We start from the raw sequence: 17,838 nt of genomic DNA on the forward strand, positions 1-17,838 counted from the left end.
AAATGTCCCACACAGCCAGTAGCAGTGTTTTGGTTATGAGAGAGTATTTGTCACCTTTGTGTAATTAAAATGCATTACTTTACCTTACTAAATATTATAAAGTTAAAAGACTTTTTAAACAGAAACAAAAGTATGCCAATAAACTGTATTTGTTTGGCCCTATGATCACCTGTACATTCTGTCCTTGAGTGAGTTATTGTCACAGTTTGAAAGAGAGTAAAAACAAAGTTAGCATTTTGTTCCTGGGTGATTCCTCGGAGCATCCACGGGATGTTGGCTCGCTAAGCAAGTCACAGAGCAGCAGACATTCTCCCTCAAATCTGCACTGACTGTAAGATCTATTTTATAGCTGTCAGCCATGGAAAATACATTTTAAAAATATATATAATTTGTCATTATATGATTATTATTACGTTGCCATGGTGTTATAACTCAGCCATAACTTTGATGCATTTCTTGGCTAATTTTTGCATTTCTTGTGTGGTCAACAATCATTTGTTTGTTTTTTTCTTCTTTTACATGGACCCTTCACGTGGAGGGAGTATTTTCACCCAAAATGTATTTTATATTTAAAGCTCATCCTGTGAACTGTGAGGCGGGATGAAGCCATAAAAACACACATTCTGACAGGACTTGAATGCAGCATGCAGACAGCGCATTGGCGTACACGTGAGGGCGGGTTACCTAACTTTAAAAACACACTCCTGCCACGTGAGAAGCTTCCTAACAGCCAATGAAAAAAAAAAACCTGTGGTCGGTCCACATTGAGCCAATCAGAAAATAGCAACAGACTTGTGGGCATGGTCCGAAAACATTCACCACAGTAACGCTGGACTCTGTTCGACCCAAAGAAGCAACATGAACTGTGATTAGAGCGAGCGGCTTCACGCGCTCTGCTTCCGTATAGTCACCGAGCCAGCGCTTTATTGTACTCCAAAGTGTGTTTAGGTTTCCCGTGTCTGTATGAGGACATGTAAGTGTCGAGAGTTCACTTTGACATGTTTTTTCCACATCTGCCTGTAGTTGCTAGGGGAAGTGACGTCAGCAGCGAGTGACAGCTTTCACAGACTGGGAGACGCTGCGTACCCGTTCAGCTGTCTGGAGTTGGATCAGAGTAATCGGAGTCCATCGTTAAGTTTGGGATCACAGTGGCCCCCAAACTACGGAGAGCACAGACTACGCGTTTCACGGTACCGGGCCATACCGATATTACAGACTTTCGGTGGTCAGAAAGAGAAAAAGGGGATGGTGAAACCTGCGCTGTTACAGGAAGAGATCGAAAGGGACCGGGCTGTGTACACCGACGGACTCAAAGCTCTAATATTCCTTCATACTGCAGGAGAAGTGCTTCATAACTAAGATAAGGAGACTGTGTCAAAGAGCACCGCGGACATGGAGCTCAGAGTGGGCAACCGCTACCGGCTGGGCAGGAAGATCGGGAGTGGGTCCTTCGGGGACATCTACTTAGGTGAGTGGAAGCTGTCACCTGAAACGTGCCGTTCAAAACACTGCTGCGCTTCAGAAAGTGAAGATTTGGTCACCGCTGCAGGACTTCCGGGTCTACGTGATATTTACTGTTTGTTATCCCGTGTGTGTGGTGTTTAACCCGAGGCAGGTCATCCACCCTGCAGCCCTCACCCACGACAGTGCAGTTAGTGTAACGGCAGAAACACAAGGTGGGTTACACGGGGGGGATGATACAATAGCCTGAAAGTACGGAAACAACAAGGAACAAAACGAGGAAGAGTGTGTACTGTTACTGTGTGTACTGCGCAGGTCCTTTTCTTTTCTTTCCCCGCCTGTCCCGTTTGGTTCTTTTGCATCAGAATTCTTGTCTAAAGGCAAACAAAGATGCCCAACGGATTTACTTTACCAAATGGACCATCCCAGCCTTGCCTTAATGGTCTATTTGATTCACCTTTTATTGTTTATTTTATTTTCACTTGCTACACACGGGACAGACTTGACTGGGAGAAAGAAAAAGAGCGGGGAAGAGGGACGGAGATAAAGGGCAAAAACCAACAAAACAAACAGACAAAAAACACATCTATCAATCACCTGGATCACCTGCTGAGAAAGAAAAAAGAGAAAAAAAGCAAAGAAAGAGCAACATAATAAACAACATCATGATGATCTATGGGAATATGACAGTAAATACTAAATATTGAATATTATTGTGCAGCACGTAAGATCGACAGAACACAGTGTGCTTTAAGGTAGGAGCCAAAAAGGGTGTAGTTTGTGTGTGTGAGCACCCGTGTGTACACCTGTGAGCATGGACGCGCTTGTTTTTAAAAGGTTCCTTCATGTAATGATCTGATAGAGGGGGGAGGGGGGGGGGCACAGCCCCATCCTCCAGGGCATGAAGCAGGTATGGAGGAGATCAAGAGACCAAGGAAGACCAACAGAGGGGCAGCTGCGCCACTGTCCCAGAAAGAGCTGAGGAGAGTCCCAGATGAGGGCTCACTCAGCAGCCGCGGAGCAGAAGCCAGGGGGGTTGCAGTGACGCGCCCGTGAGCTCCGCCGGCAGCCAGCCGTGCCTGAGTGACCGAGCCCCAGGCCGGGAGGCCGAGGGCGCCCCACCCCCGAAGGAGCCCGAGTGAGCCCCAGGCTCCAGGCCCCGATAAGCAGCCGCCAAGGAGTGAGCCGGTGTGTACCCAGGCGCCCACCCCCGGACACAAAGAACCACCAACGCACTGATGTCTGAGGGAGTCCGCCACTGGCAGGGGAAGTGGTGGTGGGTGGAGATAGGCCTCCAAACCTTGGAGGGCCTGAGATGTCCCCAGAGAGGTGGCGCCTGATACCCAACCTGACATATAGACACAGACATACAGGCACACACAGATACAAACATCCATTCCCACCCTCATGCTCTCATATGCACTTACTCCACACTCAACCAACGTGGAGACAGACATAAAGAGACGCTGTGCACACGATCACACTCCCCAAGCGTACTCTACAAACCGGGTCTAGGTGCCCCCGCCCCTGGAGGGGGAACTGCACCCAGACCCAGGTGGTGTTACCCTTTTCCCTGCGGTGGGGAGAAGCAGACCGCCCCGACTCCGCAGCAGCAGGAAGGCTCCACACTCCAGACCGCAGTCGGACGGCCAACTCCTCCTCCTAGCCCCCCCGCTCCAGCAGGTCGCAGAGAATGGGGGTGAGAGAAGACTCCAAACCTCCCTCCACCCGCTCATATGTAGTGTTGATGCATGTGTGTTCTAAGGTGCATTTAAAACCCAGGAGGGCATGGAGCTACCTGCCAGAGAGCAGCAGGTAAGCGCATGGTCCCTCCTGCTAGCCCTCAATGTCTACGTGTATTTAACATTGAGAGGTGGGCAACGACGCCAGGGGTGAGGTGTACACCCTGATGGTCTTTTGGAGTCCATGTAGCGTGCCCACCCCCAAGATCCTATATGTATGTGTAATGAGAGTGTGAGTAATGTGAATGTCTAAGTTGTGGGATAAAATTGAGGCAGAGGCAGCCAGAAGGGGACGGGGGGGGTAGTCTCCCCTGCACCCTGGTGACATACCTTTACCCCAAGGCCCTGCATGTGTGGGTGATTGTGGTGGAGCGGGAAGAGGGAGGCAGCTGGAGATGGGGAGGGAAGGAAGGGAGGGGCAAATGGCCCCTCCCTGGAGCCAGCTCCCCCGCTGACCGCAGTAGGCACCCCCATACTCTGCAACCCACCAGGGAAAGGGGGCCCAGGCCCATTGGGACCGGGGCGTAGTTCAGCAGCGCCGCCTGGCCCCACAGAGCCCGGGACAGCTCACCTGGCCCCACCACAGAGAAAACTGCGCCCACCCCGTCATCCACTCATCTTCCAGATTACACAAGACAATAGACACCCAGGCTGAGATCTTCCTCCACTTCCCATATATCTCTCCCCACCTGCAGAGTGAGTTCCTGGAGAGAGGAGACCTCCTGCAAGATGTGACAATCTCCCCCACCAGTTGAAGAGCCCCCCAGGTGGCTCGATGCACCGGCGGCACCTTGCGCCAGGGCTGTGGCCCCCCCACCCCCACTAGGTGATGGAGCTGATCAAAGGAGCCCAGAGCAATTGATCTGATGTGGTGGCAGAGGCTGTATCAAGACTAATGTAATCTAATAGATAATTTCTATATTGGTTAGAATTAAGATTGTTTTTATTTTTCCAGTTCATGAGGACTGTTTTCTTGGCTATGCATAGGGCAGTGAAAATCATATGAGCTATATTCTTATCTGTAGTGACATTATCTAAGCTGCCCAACAAACACACTAAAGGGGAAGTTGGAATGTGACATTTCAGACACTTCGATAAGTCTTCACATATCTCGCGCCAAAACTTCTGAACTGGTGGACAGAACCAAAGAGCGTGGATATAATTGTCCGGTGAGTTGGTTTGACAGTGTGAGCAGTTGTTGGTAGACGTTAAGCCCATCTACTGCACAGGTCTTAATCCGGAACATATCTGTTAGCCTTTGTGTTACACATGTATGTAACCGTACAGCCACACTGTCCACTCCGTGTGGGAATTTCTTCAGTCTATGCTGTTCAAAGGGTCGCCCACTGTGACCCCAGTCCATAACATCAATGGTTCAGGGAGTGGCACCAGTGTGAGCCAGGACACACTGACTATATCTAATATCTAATATGCCAGTCAGCCACTAATATGAACAAAGACTGTATAAAAAGATGGTTGTGGCTTGAATTTTAACATCTGGGCTGCTGCCATCTTGAATTTATTTTAGGGAGGCGGGGTTCAGACAGAAGTTACCACCTACAATGAAACAGACAGCACTCATGTATGGGTCAGCAAGCAGTACCGTTTCAGCCACAAAGTTACTGATGTCTGCATCACAGCAAGCTCACAAATGCTGACGTGGTGGTCGAGGCCCAGCAGCTTCCAGCATTAGATGCTACCTGATATGATAGAAGCTTAGTCTTCACTTGCGTGCTGAGCTAGAAGTGTGACTTTGTCTCGTCCAGCATGCTGTGTTTTGCTAATCGTGTGTATCACTCACTGTGAGGTACATACGAGACATCCTTACATCAGTTACCACAGTAAATATTTTAAATGTAACCTTTTTGACTGGATTGCATTATGTAAAAGTCTAAACCCTCTGTGCTAGTGTGAGGACGGAGAGTGTGCTTCAAACAAAGGTCACCCTGACCCTGTTCAGAAGGCGCCTGGTTTTGTCCGTCCTCGGGGGGCCTGCAGGGGTTGGCCTGTTACTGCTGCTGGTGACCCCTGTGGCTGGATTTGTGTCTCTGCTAGCTACTGACATTAAGAGGTGTCATTGTGCCAGAGCTAAAGATAATATTCACACTTATCTTAATTCCTTGAAATTCAGTCGTCACTTTAAAATGAGTGGTTGGAGCTCATAGTGGGGTCATATGAACACACCTGATGGGGGAGCAGTTGTTGTCCCAGTGAAAATGATAACGTGTGGACGCAGGTTTCCACGTGTTTCTCTCCATAGTCGAGAGAGTCGGCTGAAGATGAGCCAGTCTGGTTTTCTGTAAGACTGAACTCACCTGTTAGAAAAGTCTGAGGCTCCGGCGGAGCTCAGGATTTATCCACAGGAGATAATGTGGAACGTGTGGAACACCAAACATTATGTACCATCCTGATCTGTTCGTGTGTTAATGAAAATACTGTGTGTAAATGTGTCTCTTTGTTTTTTCCACGGCTGTGATGCTGCTGGCACTTATTGAAGTTACAGGGTGTGAAATCTCACCACTAGATGGCAGCAGTGTTAGTGTTACTGCTGTGTTTGCAGCTGTTAGCTGTCAGTGCTAACATCGGTGGACGCTCACACATGCATGAGCATGTATTCAGACTGTTCTGCTGGGTTCTCACCACATACGTAAAACACGATTCGGTGACACAGCATGTCCATCCTTGCCTCTGTACTCAAGATGGCGAGGTAATATGGCAGCTTCCACAGCACAGCTATGAGAAGGATTGACGTTACTGGGAAATGTAGTTACACAGTAATCATTGCATGAGTACAGCATCGGTTTTTTGTCTCAGTTAACCCTTTAAAGCCAGTCAGAGCAGCACGCTCCGCTTTGCGTAACTATTTTTAAATCCCTGTAGCACTGCAACCACGTAAGCTAGCGCAATATTTTTCTTTTTTTGCATATGAAACCGGAGGAGTTGTACTTACATCTGATGCCATCAGCTTGTCCTAGGTCACGGTTTCCTTCCACATATAGTTTTGCAAAAATTCTATAAAAAGCGCTTGCAGCAACGAAGACATAATATTCCAGAAATACGCTTTGCTGATCCATCAGCTGTTCATAACACTTCCTACACTGAAAAAGACGTCAGCGCGAACTATCGCATGTCCGCCATTACCTGCCCGAAACCGGAAGTGACGTCGTTTTCGCGGAAAATGTGGGTTGTTTTTTGTTGTTTTTTTTACTTATAGCCCTTATAAACCTATACTGGTGTTTTCATAAGTCATGTTTGACTTGATGCTTTTCTGAATAGTTGCTGGGAAGCTTAGAACTTGAATTCCACAGCTGGAAATTGTTTATTTTGATGCACCTGCTGTTTTCTTTGCAAATTTGCATCATAGGATTGTTTTTTGTTTTTTCTGCAGTATATAAAAATTGCTGTATCTCAAAAATAAAACTATGAAGACACTCAAAATAAATTTCCTGTTGTTGTAAAATATTTTTTGCAACTTTTTTGTATTTAAAGTTTTGAGGGATGAACCTCTTAAATTTCTCCAAGTAGAAATATATGTTAAAACCAAAAATGACTTTCAATTTTTTTGTAGTTTATTGCACTTTTTTGCAATTAATGTAGCACTATGGACTTAATGCATACATATTATTAAAATTTGGGCTATAACAGTTGTATTGCTGTATAGCAACTTGAAATACTCCCAAAATTGGCACTACAGCATGTACAAATATAAGATGCGCTCTGGCGGACTTGGTTCTATGGTCGGTCTTAAAGGGTTAAATAACATGGGAGTTGTTAGTGTCAGCCTTGAAGTCACATTCACAGGCAGACGATAGCTCTGTTTGTGCGCCGCTGACATGTTTTAACGGTGCCGATGTCGGCGCGGCACGTCTGGGCGTGCTGAATGTGCAGGTTTGAACCCACAAATGTCTTCCAGGTAAACGGCAGTGTGAACCACTGCACCACCCAAATACTGTACGAGGACCACTACACCGACACTGTGACTAGTGTTGACTGTGTTTAGCAAACTGATGATAGTAAGTTTAATAATAAAAATCCTGTTTGGCTGGTGCACCGAGGGCCTGAGGCTGGCAGGTCCGGAGTTTTCCTTTAAAGAAGCAGGTAAGGTGCTGCAGCAGGAGCAGAGTCTGCACATGTGCTGTGTCACAAAAGCATTTGGAAGGGTGGCGTGAATATTGCAGAACATGCTGCTCCCTGTTTGTGCTCCACTCACAGCATCCACCTCCCTCTTCGAGCACCTGTCTGCTGCCTGACCCTGGTCTGCCTGCTCCTCCTCCATGTCCTGGAGCTCGGCCTCACCTGGGTTCCTGTTTGTGCTGTAGCTGACAAAGATGCAGCTTCTTGAGGATTTGTTGTGGTTTCCTGTTTCTCTGCTGTGTTGTGAGTCCAGCTAAGTCACGATTTATGAAATTTGTTTGTATTTAGTTTATTTTGAAGGTTCAAGGTTCAAGGTTCTTTATTTGTCACATGCATAGTTAAACAAGTATAACACACAGTGAAATGTAGCCTGACACGCTCCTCGACATACATATACACACACACACACACACACACACACACACACACACACACACACACACACACACACACACACACACACACACACACATAGTATATACACTGGGTGAATGTGCAGTAGTAGCAGCAAGCAGGTGAATTCTGTACATTAATATGAATAGACGTCTGACTATTTTACAGGATAGACAATATAAACATATTTAAAATTAAAGGAATTGAAATGTACATTGTGCCTTGGTTTAGAGTGTCTGGAAGAGTCCTGACTCAGTCAATTATAGATGATGTGAGAGGGCGGGTGTGTGTGTTTAGGGCCCGGATGGCTTGGGGATAGAAGCTCCTCTTGAGTCTCTCTGTCCTTGCCCGGAAGATGCGGAACCTTCTACCAGATTGCAGAAGTTGGAACAGTTTGTTGCCAGGATGGGACGGGTCCTTCAGTATCTGCTCTAGTCCGGCATCTCCTGGTGTAGGTGTCCTGAAGCGGGGGGAGAGCAGTCCTGCAGCAGCATTCTGCTGTACGGATCACTCTCTGGAGAGCTTTTTGGTCCTTCACACAGCTGTTCCCAAACCACGATGTCATGTTCTGTGTGAGGATGCTCTCCACAGCGCCTGTATAGAAAATCCTGAGGATCTTTGGAGAGACCCTGAACTTCCTCAGTTGTCGTAGGTGATACAGGCGCTGCCTAGCCTTTTTGGTCTGGACCTGAATGTGGGCAGCCCATGTCAGGTCTGAGGAGATGTGGACACCAAGATACTTGAAGGACTGCACCCTCTCCACTGGAGCTCCATTGATGATAATGGGCTTGTAGTCTCTGTGCTGACCCCTTCTGAAGTCCACCACCAGCTCCTTGGTCTTGCTGACGTTCAGCTGGAGGTGGTTGTCCTGGCACCACGATGCCAGATTCTTCACTTCATCCATGTAGGCCGCCTCATGAAGGAGACACACTGACGTTTACACAGCAGTGTGTAGGTGTTGTTGTCCTTCTGTGTGCTGCTGGAAACAGGAACATGTTGGAGACCACAGGACTCATCATCAGGAACATCTCCATGAATATTGCTGTTGTTGATGTTGTGGCTTCCATTATATCTGTGTGTATTAATGTGTATCCCTGTTGGTCTTTTTCCAGGCACAGACATCTCAGTGGGAGAAGAAGTTGCGATCAAGTTAGAATGTGTGAAGACGAAACATCCGCAGCTCCACATCGAGAGCAAGATCTACAAGATGATGCAAGGAGGAGGTGACCACAGTCTGTCTGTGTCTTCGTTCTCATGCAGTCTGTCACGGTTAGCTGCAGGACTCGTTAGCTGCAGGACACGTTAGATGGTAAATGGTAAATGGCCTGTATTTATATAGCGCTTTACTAGTCCCTAAGGACCCCAAAGCGCTTCACACTACATCCTGTCATCCACCCATTCACACACACATTCACACACTGGTGATGGCAGCTACATTGCAGCCACAGCCACCCTGGGGCGCACTGACAGAGGCGAGGCTGCCGGACACTGGCGCCACCGGGCCCTCTGACCACCACCAGTAGGCAACGGGTGAAGTGTCTTGCCCAAGGACACAACGACCGAGACTTTCCAAGCCGGGGCTCGAACCGGCAACCTTCCGATTACAAGGCGAACTCCCAACTCTTGAGCCACGATCGCCCGTTAGCTGCAGGACTCGTTTCCTGCCCCTACTCTCTGCTCTCTTTATTGCTCCACGTGTAATGTGATGGACACTTGCCTGTCGTTGCAGTGATCCCATTAGTCACCAAACAAACACAAGGTCATGTTGAATGACCTCAGTGAGCCGTGGACCACCGCTGTGCTGCGGTTTAGCACAGAAGGCTTCTGTGTCCACGCCTCGACTGTCCCGTGGGTTGGATGTAGCAGCCTCAGCTCGGTGCACGGCTCACAGCAGTGATGATCAGAGTTTAACACAAAGTTCGTTTCAGTTCAGGATTATCACTGAGAAAGTCAGACACTGTGAATCTGCGGCGCTCCACACTGCTGAGCTCTTCCTTCATGTCCGTGTCAGTGCTGGGAGCACCGGACAGCACCAGGTAGTCCAGCTCTTCCAGGTCTCCCACTGCAGTCTCAGGACTGTGAGACAGGTCCACAGAAGGACAGGACAGACCTTCATGTGGCTGGTGTAGGTGATGGATGCACCAACAGCACTCATTGGCCCTCATGTTCCTGAGTCTAAATCACACCCTGTGGGATGTGATGTAAGCCTGTGACGTAACATCCTTGATCCAGGTCTGAGAGGAGACCCCAGCACAGCTCAGCCAGTGTCAGGATTGCCTGCAGGCACATGTGGGCTTTACACATTGCAAAGATGCTGCAGAGTTTCCTTTAGAGCGTGGAAATGACTGCCCAAACCAATACACAAGTAGGACGCCAGTTTTCATTTTGTCAGCGCCACATTTAAAGGAGGGAGTGAAGTAGGACAGAATCACACTTTGTTACGTGGGTGTGGGCCTCAGGAGCCCTGCTGAGTGTGAGTGAAGGTTTCAGTATCAGAGCAGGAGCACTTTGTTACCCCCGAGGACACGCCCTTCATCACTGTGTGCTTATTCTGAGCAGCGCAGGAGGCGGTGATAGTGGAGACGCTGCCAGCAGGAGAAACCCATCAGACAGTGACTGCAGACGCATTTGTTTCTGTGTGGTTGCAGTGGGCATCCCAACAATAAAGTGGTGTGGAGCTGAAGGCGACTACAATGTGATGGTGATGGAGCTGCTGGGACCCAGCCTGGAGGATCTCTTCAACTTTTGTTCCCGCAAGTTCAGCCTGAAGACGGTCCTGCTGCTCGCTGACCAGATGGTGAGCTGCTCTCACACGAACATGCACACAAACGTGCACACACACACATGAATGTGCACACACACCTGCTGCTCACACACACACACGAAAGTGCACACACACACATGAACGTGCACACACACATGAACGTGCACACACACCTGCTGCTCACACACACACACACGAACGTGCACACACACATGAACGTGCACACACACACGAACGTGCACACACACATGAACATGCACACACACCTGCTGCTCACACACACACACACGAACGTGCACACACGTGAATGCATGAATGAAGCCGGGCGCAGATACGAGCTGCACTGGACCTAATCTGTCTGTCTTTGTTTGTGGTCCACTGCAGATCAGTCGCATCGAGTACATTCACTCCAAGAACTTCATTCACAGAGACGTGAAGCCGGATAACTTCCTGATGGGACTCGGCAAAAAGGGCAACTTGGTGTACATTATTGACTTTGGTCTGGCTAAAAAGTACCGAGATGCTCGCACGCACCAGCACATCCCGTACCGCGAGAACAAGAACCTGACTGGCACCGCTCGCTACGCCTCAATCAACACTCATCTTGGGATCGGTAACAAGCCTGTTTGTCATCCGCCACGCACTCCTGCTCCTCTTTATCCCACCTGAGATACTCTGCTGCTGTAGTGAAACCCGTTTCCTCTTCATCATCTTTATTTCCGCTCGTTGTCTCCACAGAGCAGTCGAGGCGCGATGACCTTGAGTCGTTGGGATACGTCCTCATGTATTTCAATCTGGGCTCGCTGCCTTGGCAGGGGCTGAAGGCCGCTACCAAGAGGCAGAAGTACGAACGCATCAGTGAGAAGAAAATGTCCACGCCAATCGAGGTGCTGTGCAAAGGCTACCCCTGTGAGTTTGCCGTCTTCAGAGCTTTCCTTTATTTGAAGCCGCGTGATCCCAGCTGCACGTCGGCTCAAACATGTTTGTTTCCACTCTGTCACAGCTGAGTTCGCCACCTATCTGAACTTCTGTCGCTCCCTGCGCTTCGATGACAAGCCCGATTACTCGTACTTACGGCAGCTCTTCAGAAACCTGTTCCACAGACAGGGCTTCTCCTACGACTACGTGTTCGACTGGAACATGCTGAAGTTTGTGAGTATCAGCTGTCAGAGAAGCAGGAGAACATTAAACAGGTTGAACAGGTGTGACTCCATCCTGTGGTCTGAGATGTTGGAGCTGCAATATCACTCAGTTTTTTTTCTTTAGTGCTGAAACACAACAAGGATGACCTCGAGGCCCTTTTTACTGTAAGGGCAACACTGAAAGTAGCTGTACATAATGTTTTGTCTGTGAGATGGTCACGAGTCTTTTTTTCTGTAATGGATGAAAGTTAATTTGTAATTCATGAAATCTTTATTAGTTAACGTTAAAGAAACAGACGTCAGCCTGAAGCAAACTGTGTTTCCTGACACAGCAGGTCCTCTCTGCTGCGTCTGTTTACACAGGACGGTGAGATGTTTAGTGACCTGCTAGGATGCATCACACACGGGGACCAGACTGACAAACAGGGCTCGTCTCCTCCTCGTTTGTTAGCTGCTGGTTTGTTATTGTGTGTTAAACATTTAGAAATGATCTGCAATGGTTGTTTGAGTCCTGCTGACAGCTGCTCAGTACCAACACAGCTGCCGGGTCCAGCTCAGTGAGGGCTAACAAGTCATCATCCACCTGTCACTCAAAGCAGCCACGCCTCTAATTATGGCCGACTGTTCACATGTAAAGAGATATTAAAACTGTGCATAGACATGAACACGGGGTTAAAGAGCAGCTCTGCAGTTTGTAACAGGGCACACTGTGAGTTTGGATCATGTCATAGTTTTAGTCGATACTTCATGACCCTGTTTTTCTGTGGCTCAGGTTCAGATGTCTCGGCGTGGACTGTGAAGGTCGTTACTTTGCTTTAGACCAAAGCTGGTGGAAGTCCCACCCTGTCAGTCGTCCATGTTGGCGACAAACCAGGATGGCAAGCCTGTCACATTAGTAAGATGTGTGTGTGGAGGCTGGTACGTGGTCCTGTGATGGCGTCTTTGTAACAGAGAGAGGAATTCATGAAGGGGAATAGAGCTCCTGCACGAGTGCACGCATTAGTGCAAAAAGTACAGAAGCCTGCTGAGCATAAACGAATCTGTGCCGGGCCAAAGTGCGCGCGATGGTTACAGTACAGGGTTAGCATGCGTGCAGAGGCTAATAAACCCGCAGAGTCTCAGTCGGTCCATAATCTGTTCTGTGACCTGCTAAAGGGAGCCAACCGTGCAGCAGAGGAAGCAGAAAGGGAGCGTCGGGATCGGGACGACCGGTTGAGGCACAGCAGGAACCCCGGGGCGAGAGTCCCTGCTGCGCCCGGGCGCCCCCGAGGGACCCAGGAGGGAACAGTGCCCACCCCGCTAACACCCACCTCACAGACAGGTCAGTTCACTCCAGCTGCGTTAGCATCGTTAGATCACATGTAAGTGTCCCAAATACGCAAAAAATGTAGGAAACAACCTCGGTAGAGGACGGTGTTCTCCGTTAAAGAAAAGGAGATCGTTGGTACATGTATCTGTGCACTTTCATATTTCTGTGTTCCAGATGCTCTATGTTGGTTTTTCTTACAGGTGCAGTGTTGTGCATTTCTATTTGTACTCCATCCTTTTATTAGATTTTGTTCTATTTTCTCCCTCCTTCCTTTTATTCCTTTCTCCTGCCTGTCAGCTCAGATGCTGTCAGCTGTAACTGAAATAACACCAAAGAATAAATAAAAGAAACACAATGTAGAGAACTTATAGAGCTGATCCTGGTGCATTCAGATCACAACTCTGTAGGAATCTGGTGTCCAGACGTGTTTATATGCAGTGCGCACGTCCTGTAGACGAAGAGGAGCTGCTCCTGTAGTGTTGCTGTGGCCTCAGTGGCCTCAGCGTGTCAGCTGATGATCTGTCTGCTGTTGTGCGGCTGGCTCCTTGATGGAGGTGATGGTGCTCTCACATCGTTTGTCTTTCCTTTAACGGTTCAGGTGATGTTGCTGTGACACGGTGCAAGCATGTACAGGTTAACATGAACTCCAGCTCTTTGCAGTCAGTCTTTGAAACATGGACTTATTCATCTCACAGTACGATGTGTTTATGGTCTCCAGCTAACACGTCTCCTCGACAAGTGTCCGGGATGGAGCGTGAGCGAAAGGTTAGCATGAGGCTGCACCGCGGCGCTCCGATCAACGTGTCATCCTCCGATCTGACTGGGCGACAGGACACCTCCCGCATGTCCACCTCACAGGTACAACACTCCCTCTGCTCCTAGTCTGTGTGAACCAACAGCACGAGACTCACTGAATATTTCATGTGAGCTGAGCACGCAGAAAAGCCCGCGCACAAGTACGGACGACAAAGCTGGGCTTGTTTGGGTTTTCAGCAGTAGTGCAGCAGTAGTGCAGCAGTATTGCAGCAGTATTACAGCAGTAGTGCAGCAGTATTGCAGCAGTATTGCAGCAGTATTGCAGTATTGCATCAGTATTACAGCAGTATTGCAGTAGTAGTACAGCAGTATTGCAGCAGTAGTGCAGCAGTATTACAGCAGTATTACAGCAGTATTGCAGCAGTATTACAGCAGTATTACAGCAGTAGTGCAGCAGTAGTGCAGCAGTAGTGCAGCAGTATTACAGCAGTAGTGCAGCAGTAGTACAGCAGTATTACAGCAGTAGTGCAGCAGTAGTACAGCAGTATTGCAGCAGTATTACAGCAGTAGTGCAGCAGTAGTGCAGCAGTAGTGCAGCAGTAGTGCAGCAGTAGTACAGCAGTATTGCAGCAGTATTGCAGCAGTGTTACAGCAGTGTTACAGCAGTATTGCAGCAGTAGTGCAGTAGTATTGCAGCAGTAGTATTGCAGCAGTATTGCAGCAGTAGTGCAGCAGTAGTGCAGCAGTATTGCAGCAGTATTACAGCAGTATTGCAGCAGTAGTACAGCAGTATTGCAGCAGTAGTGCAGAAGTAGTGCAGCAGTAGTGCAGCAGTATTGCAGTAGTAGTACAGCAGTATTGCAGTAGTAGTACAGCAGTATTGCAGCAGTAGTACAGCAGTATTGCAGCAGTATTGCAGTATTACAGCAGTATTGCAGTAGTAGTACAGCAGTAGTACAGCAGTATTGCAGTAGTAGTACAGCAGTATTGCAGTAGTAGTACAGCAGTATTGCAGCAGTAGTACAGCAGTATTGCAGCAGTAGTACAGCAGTAGTACAGCAGTAGTACAGCAGTATTGCAGTAGTAGTACAGCAGTATTGCAGCAGTATTGCAGTAGTAGTGCAGTAGTATTGCAGCAGTATCACAGCAGTAATTTTTCTGTAAGCTGGTACTTGTTGTCCTGTAATCTGATGCCTGTGTGATGATGTCGTGTTGCTGAGTTGTGTGTTTGGATTCTGACATATTGACTCTGTTCTCTCTCTTCCCTCAACCTCAGAATAGCATTCCCTACGAGCATCACACCAAGTAGACGCTCGCCATGTCCTCGTGTGACAGCGGCAGCGCGGGGTAAGTCCCTCCCAGTGTTCTCGCCGTGTTTGGTGCAGCTCTTCAGCCTGCTGTCTCGGTCGGACGCCGGCTGTGGGGACAGCTGTGTTTTGGAGCGTCATGGTCTGTTCTGACACTGGCTGCTGCTCTGTGTCTCCGTCAGGTGGTGTCTGAGGTACCATCCTCTGGTCTCCAGCTACGAGCTCCTCAACGAGCACCAACAATACAAGCAGTCCGAGCCCTGATCTCCACCATAACGTCTACGGCTCCAGCTCCAGTCACAGACTGACCCTCTGATGCTTTTCCATTTACCTTTGTGATCTGAATCCAGACTGTTGGTTTTCAGGGCTCTTTACTTTTGGGGCCACTTGAACTAGTTTATCAGGGCTGACCCGGCACCGCAGCAGGCTGATCCAAACCATGAGGACCTCACGGACCGCTGCATCAGCCTTCCTCACTGGACGGTTTGTCAGTGAGAACTCTGAATAGGAGCGTCTCGGTCTGAGGGCGGGCGCACTGTTCACACGTTCAGTTTTCATTTCGTCTCATTTGTTAGTGTTGTCGCCGACAGCCATCCCCACACGCTCCTGATTGATTCAGCTGTTTGTGTTAGCGAGTAACTCTAAACCAGGCATCCTGCTGCTCGTGTATGTGAGCTAGCATCAGCCCAGAGACAGCAGCTGAGAGGCCAGCTTACAGCATGACATCACATTTACAGCTGCATGCTGTTTTCCATCTTTTTTTACCGTTGGCTAAAAATCACTCATGTACTGTTTTTAGTTTATTCAAGCTGGCAGGTAAATCTTTTTGCTTCGGTGAAAAACTCAGCACTAGTTTTTTGTTGTTGTTTTTAAACAGGATTTTTAAAGTGCTAAAGTTAGCAGGCTAGCTGCAACATAGCTATGCTGCTATGGTGGCGACGCTAACATCTTTATCTTATTGCAAGTTAGTAAATGAGCTGCAGGTGTGTAGATGAGCTGATGTCCTTGTTTCTCCTGCAGCGTGGAGCCGGTTGTTTGGGCGGAACCCGAGCATAAATGTTAGACGCACCCGGGAGAGCAGAAGGTTGTCTTGATTTGTTGTAGGGATGGATTTTGGCAATAAAAAGCTAAATGTAACATAAAAGATTGCACAGAGCACGTTTCGATGCATCGCAGGCGTCCGGATACAAGCCTGAGTGTGAGTTAAACTTAAGAAGACACCTTTGCAGGGGTTGGGTTTCCCCCGAGCGTCCCAGGTTTCTCTGCTCTATCACAAAGAAGCACTGTGTTGGGCAAACACATCATTGGGTATATTTCACCAAAAGTTATTTCACTGTATATATAATATTCTTACTTTTGAGTTCGTATTGTTTCTGCACTGTGAAACATTTATAATATTAAAGTGTGTTTGGGTTTTTGTGACGTACCAGTGGACAAGAGTCTGAACATGATTCAGGAGTCGCTGCGCCTCCTTGAGGGCAGCAAATGAGAAGCTGAAGGACTCTGTCATCCTGGTGCTGTGACAGCACCGTCTGCACCAACCAGAGTGCGTGCCTCTTTTTCAGAAGTAGTGCATTGGGTTTTTATATGAATGCGTCTTACAGTCGACTGTAATAAAGCTCCATCTCTGCTGTGAAAAGGCTCTGCTGTTGTGTTTTTGATGTGAACCTGTGCGCTCTGCTACGCTCCTTCATCACATCTCTGCTGTGTACACATGAGCCAGGAAAACAGACGGAGCTGCAGCAGTGTGCGCGCTCTGATGTTGGTCTGAGAGAGTCACGCACAGAGCAGCTCTGTAACAGCATCAGGCAGGAGCGAACGCAAGAAGGAGCTGAAACGACATAAAGATCAAAGTTTGTAGTGCAGCAAAAATCAGGGTATTGCTCCAAACACATGTAGGAGGGGGAATAACTGGGCAGCTTGAGCTATTATATAATATACTACATGTATTATAGGTAAGTTGTTCACTTTGTCTTCACAGTACTGATGTAAGGATCCTTGGGAGGGAGGTAGAAATGTCAAAGTGAGGTCAGAGGTGACGTGTTTAAAATCTTTCTACAGTATTTTCTGTAAATGGACAAACAGCACATGACAGTTTGTAGGTTCTAATGCTTTTTGTCAAGTTTCCACCAATAAATCATCAAGTTGACTTTGAAGACTTATCATTGATTTATATTTGTCTCTGATAACGGGCAGCACAGTGGTTACACTGTCCTGACAGTTAGCACTGTCCTGAGTTCAGTTCCAGGTTAGGGTATCGAACTCAGGACCCTAACCCCATCAGGCCGGGGTCTGTGTGGAGTCTGTTCTCTCCGGCTTCCTCCCACAAAGACATGCAGTTAGTGGGGATCAGTGTGAATGGTTGTCTGTGTGTTAGCCCTGCCACGGGCTGGCGACCTGTCCAGGGTGGACCCCGCCTCTCGTCGTATGACAGCTGTGATAGGCTCCAGCCCCCCAACGACCCTGATAGGTGGAAGACGGTGGACGGACTTTGATGACCTCAGTGGGTGTCAGGCAAACTTTGAATGGATTGTTAACACTGGGCCACTCTACATGCCTGTTTCCAGTTATGTTTACAGACACAGTGACACCAACGGCAGGAGTTATGTCACATTATTGTAACTGAGAAACGTCACAGCATTGCTCACAATGTGAGGGCGGGGCTGCAATAACCCTGCTGTGCTTTCATATTAAGACTAATCTGTGTTGACGTTTCTCTGATTATTGTTTCATAATGAAGAAAGGTCAGATATTACCAAACACATATAAAAAAAAACTCATCTAAACAACATGTAGTGTAAAAATAAATGTCTTGGAGACAGCAGCTAAT

At 48.2% G+C, this 17,838-nt stretch overlaps 1 protein-coding gene across 1 annotated transcript; it reads left to right on the forward strand.

Annotated features, from left to right (window-relative positions):
* Positions 1-828: 828 nt before the first annotated feature.
* On the forward strand, positions 829-17,164 carry LOC101485986 (casein kinase I). The gene is made up of 10 exons (XM_014408437.4): positions 829-1,468; positions 8,843-8,953; positions 10,379-10,527; positions 10,879-11,107; positions 11,233-11,403; positions 11,498-11,646; positions 12,792-12,957; positions 13,664-13,803; positions 14,978-15,048; positions 15,191-17,164. Exons 1-9 carry the CDS (start codon positions 1,393-1,395, stop codon positions 15,008-15,010), a joined length of 1,224 nt encoding a protein of 407 aa, XP_014263923.1. The 5' UTR covers positions 829-1,392; the 3' UTR covers positions 15,011-15,048; positions 15,191-17,164.
* Positions 17,165-17,838: the final 674 nt, after the last annotated feature.

The sequence above is a fragment of the Maylandia zebra genome, linkage group LG8 (assembly GCF_041146795.1).
Source record: "Maylandia zebra isolate NMK-2024a linkage group LG8, Mzebra_GT3a, whole genome shotgun sequence".
NCBI lineage: Eukaryota > Metazoa > Chordata > Actinopteri > Cichliformes > Cichlidae > Maylandia > Maylandia zebra.

Excerpts from the sequence above, each read along its gene's own strand:
- LOC101485986 (XM_014408437.4), top strand. The coding sequence starts at position 1,393 with ATGGAGCTCAGAGTGGGCAACCGCTACCGGCTGGGCAGGAAGATCGGG. Across the intron at positions 11,404-11,497 it reads GCTGTGCAAAGGCTACCCCT|CTGAGTTCGCCACCTATCTG; the intron begins GTGAGTTTGCCG and ends ACTCTGTCACAG. Across the intron at positions 13,804-14,977 it reads CCCGCATGTCCACCTCACAG|AATAGCATTCCCTACGAGCA; the intron begins GTACAACACTCC and ends CCTCAACCTCAG.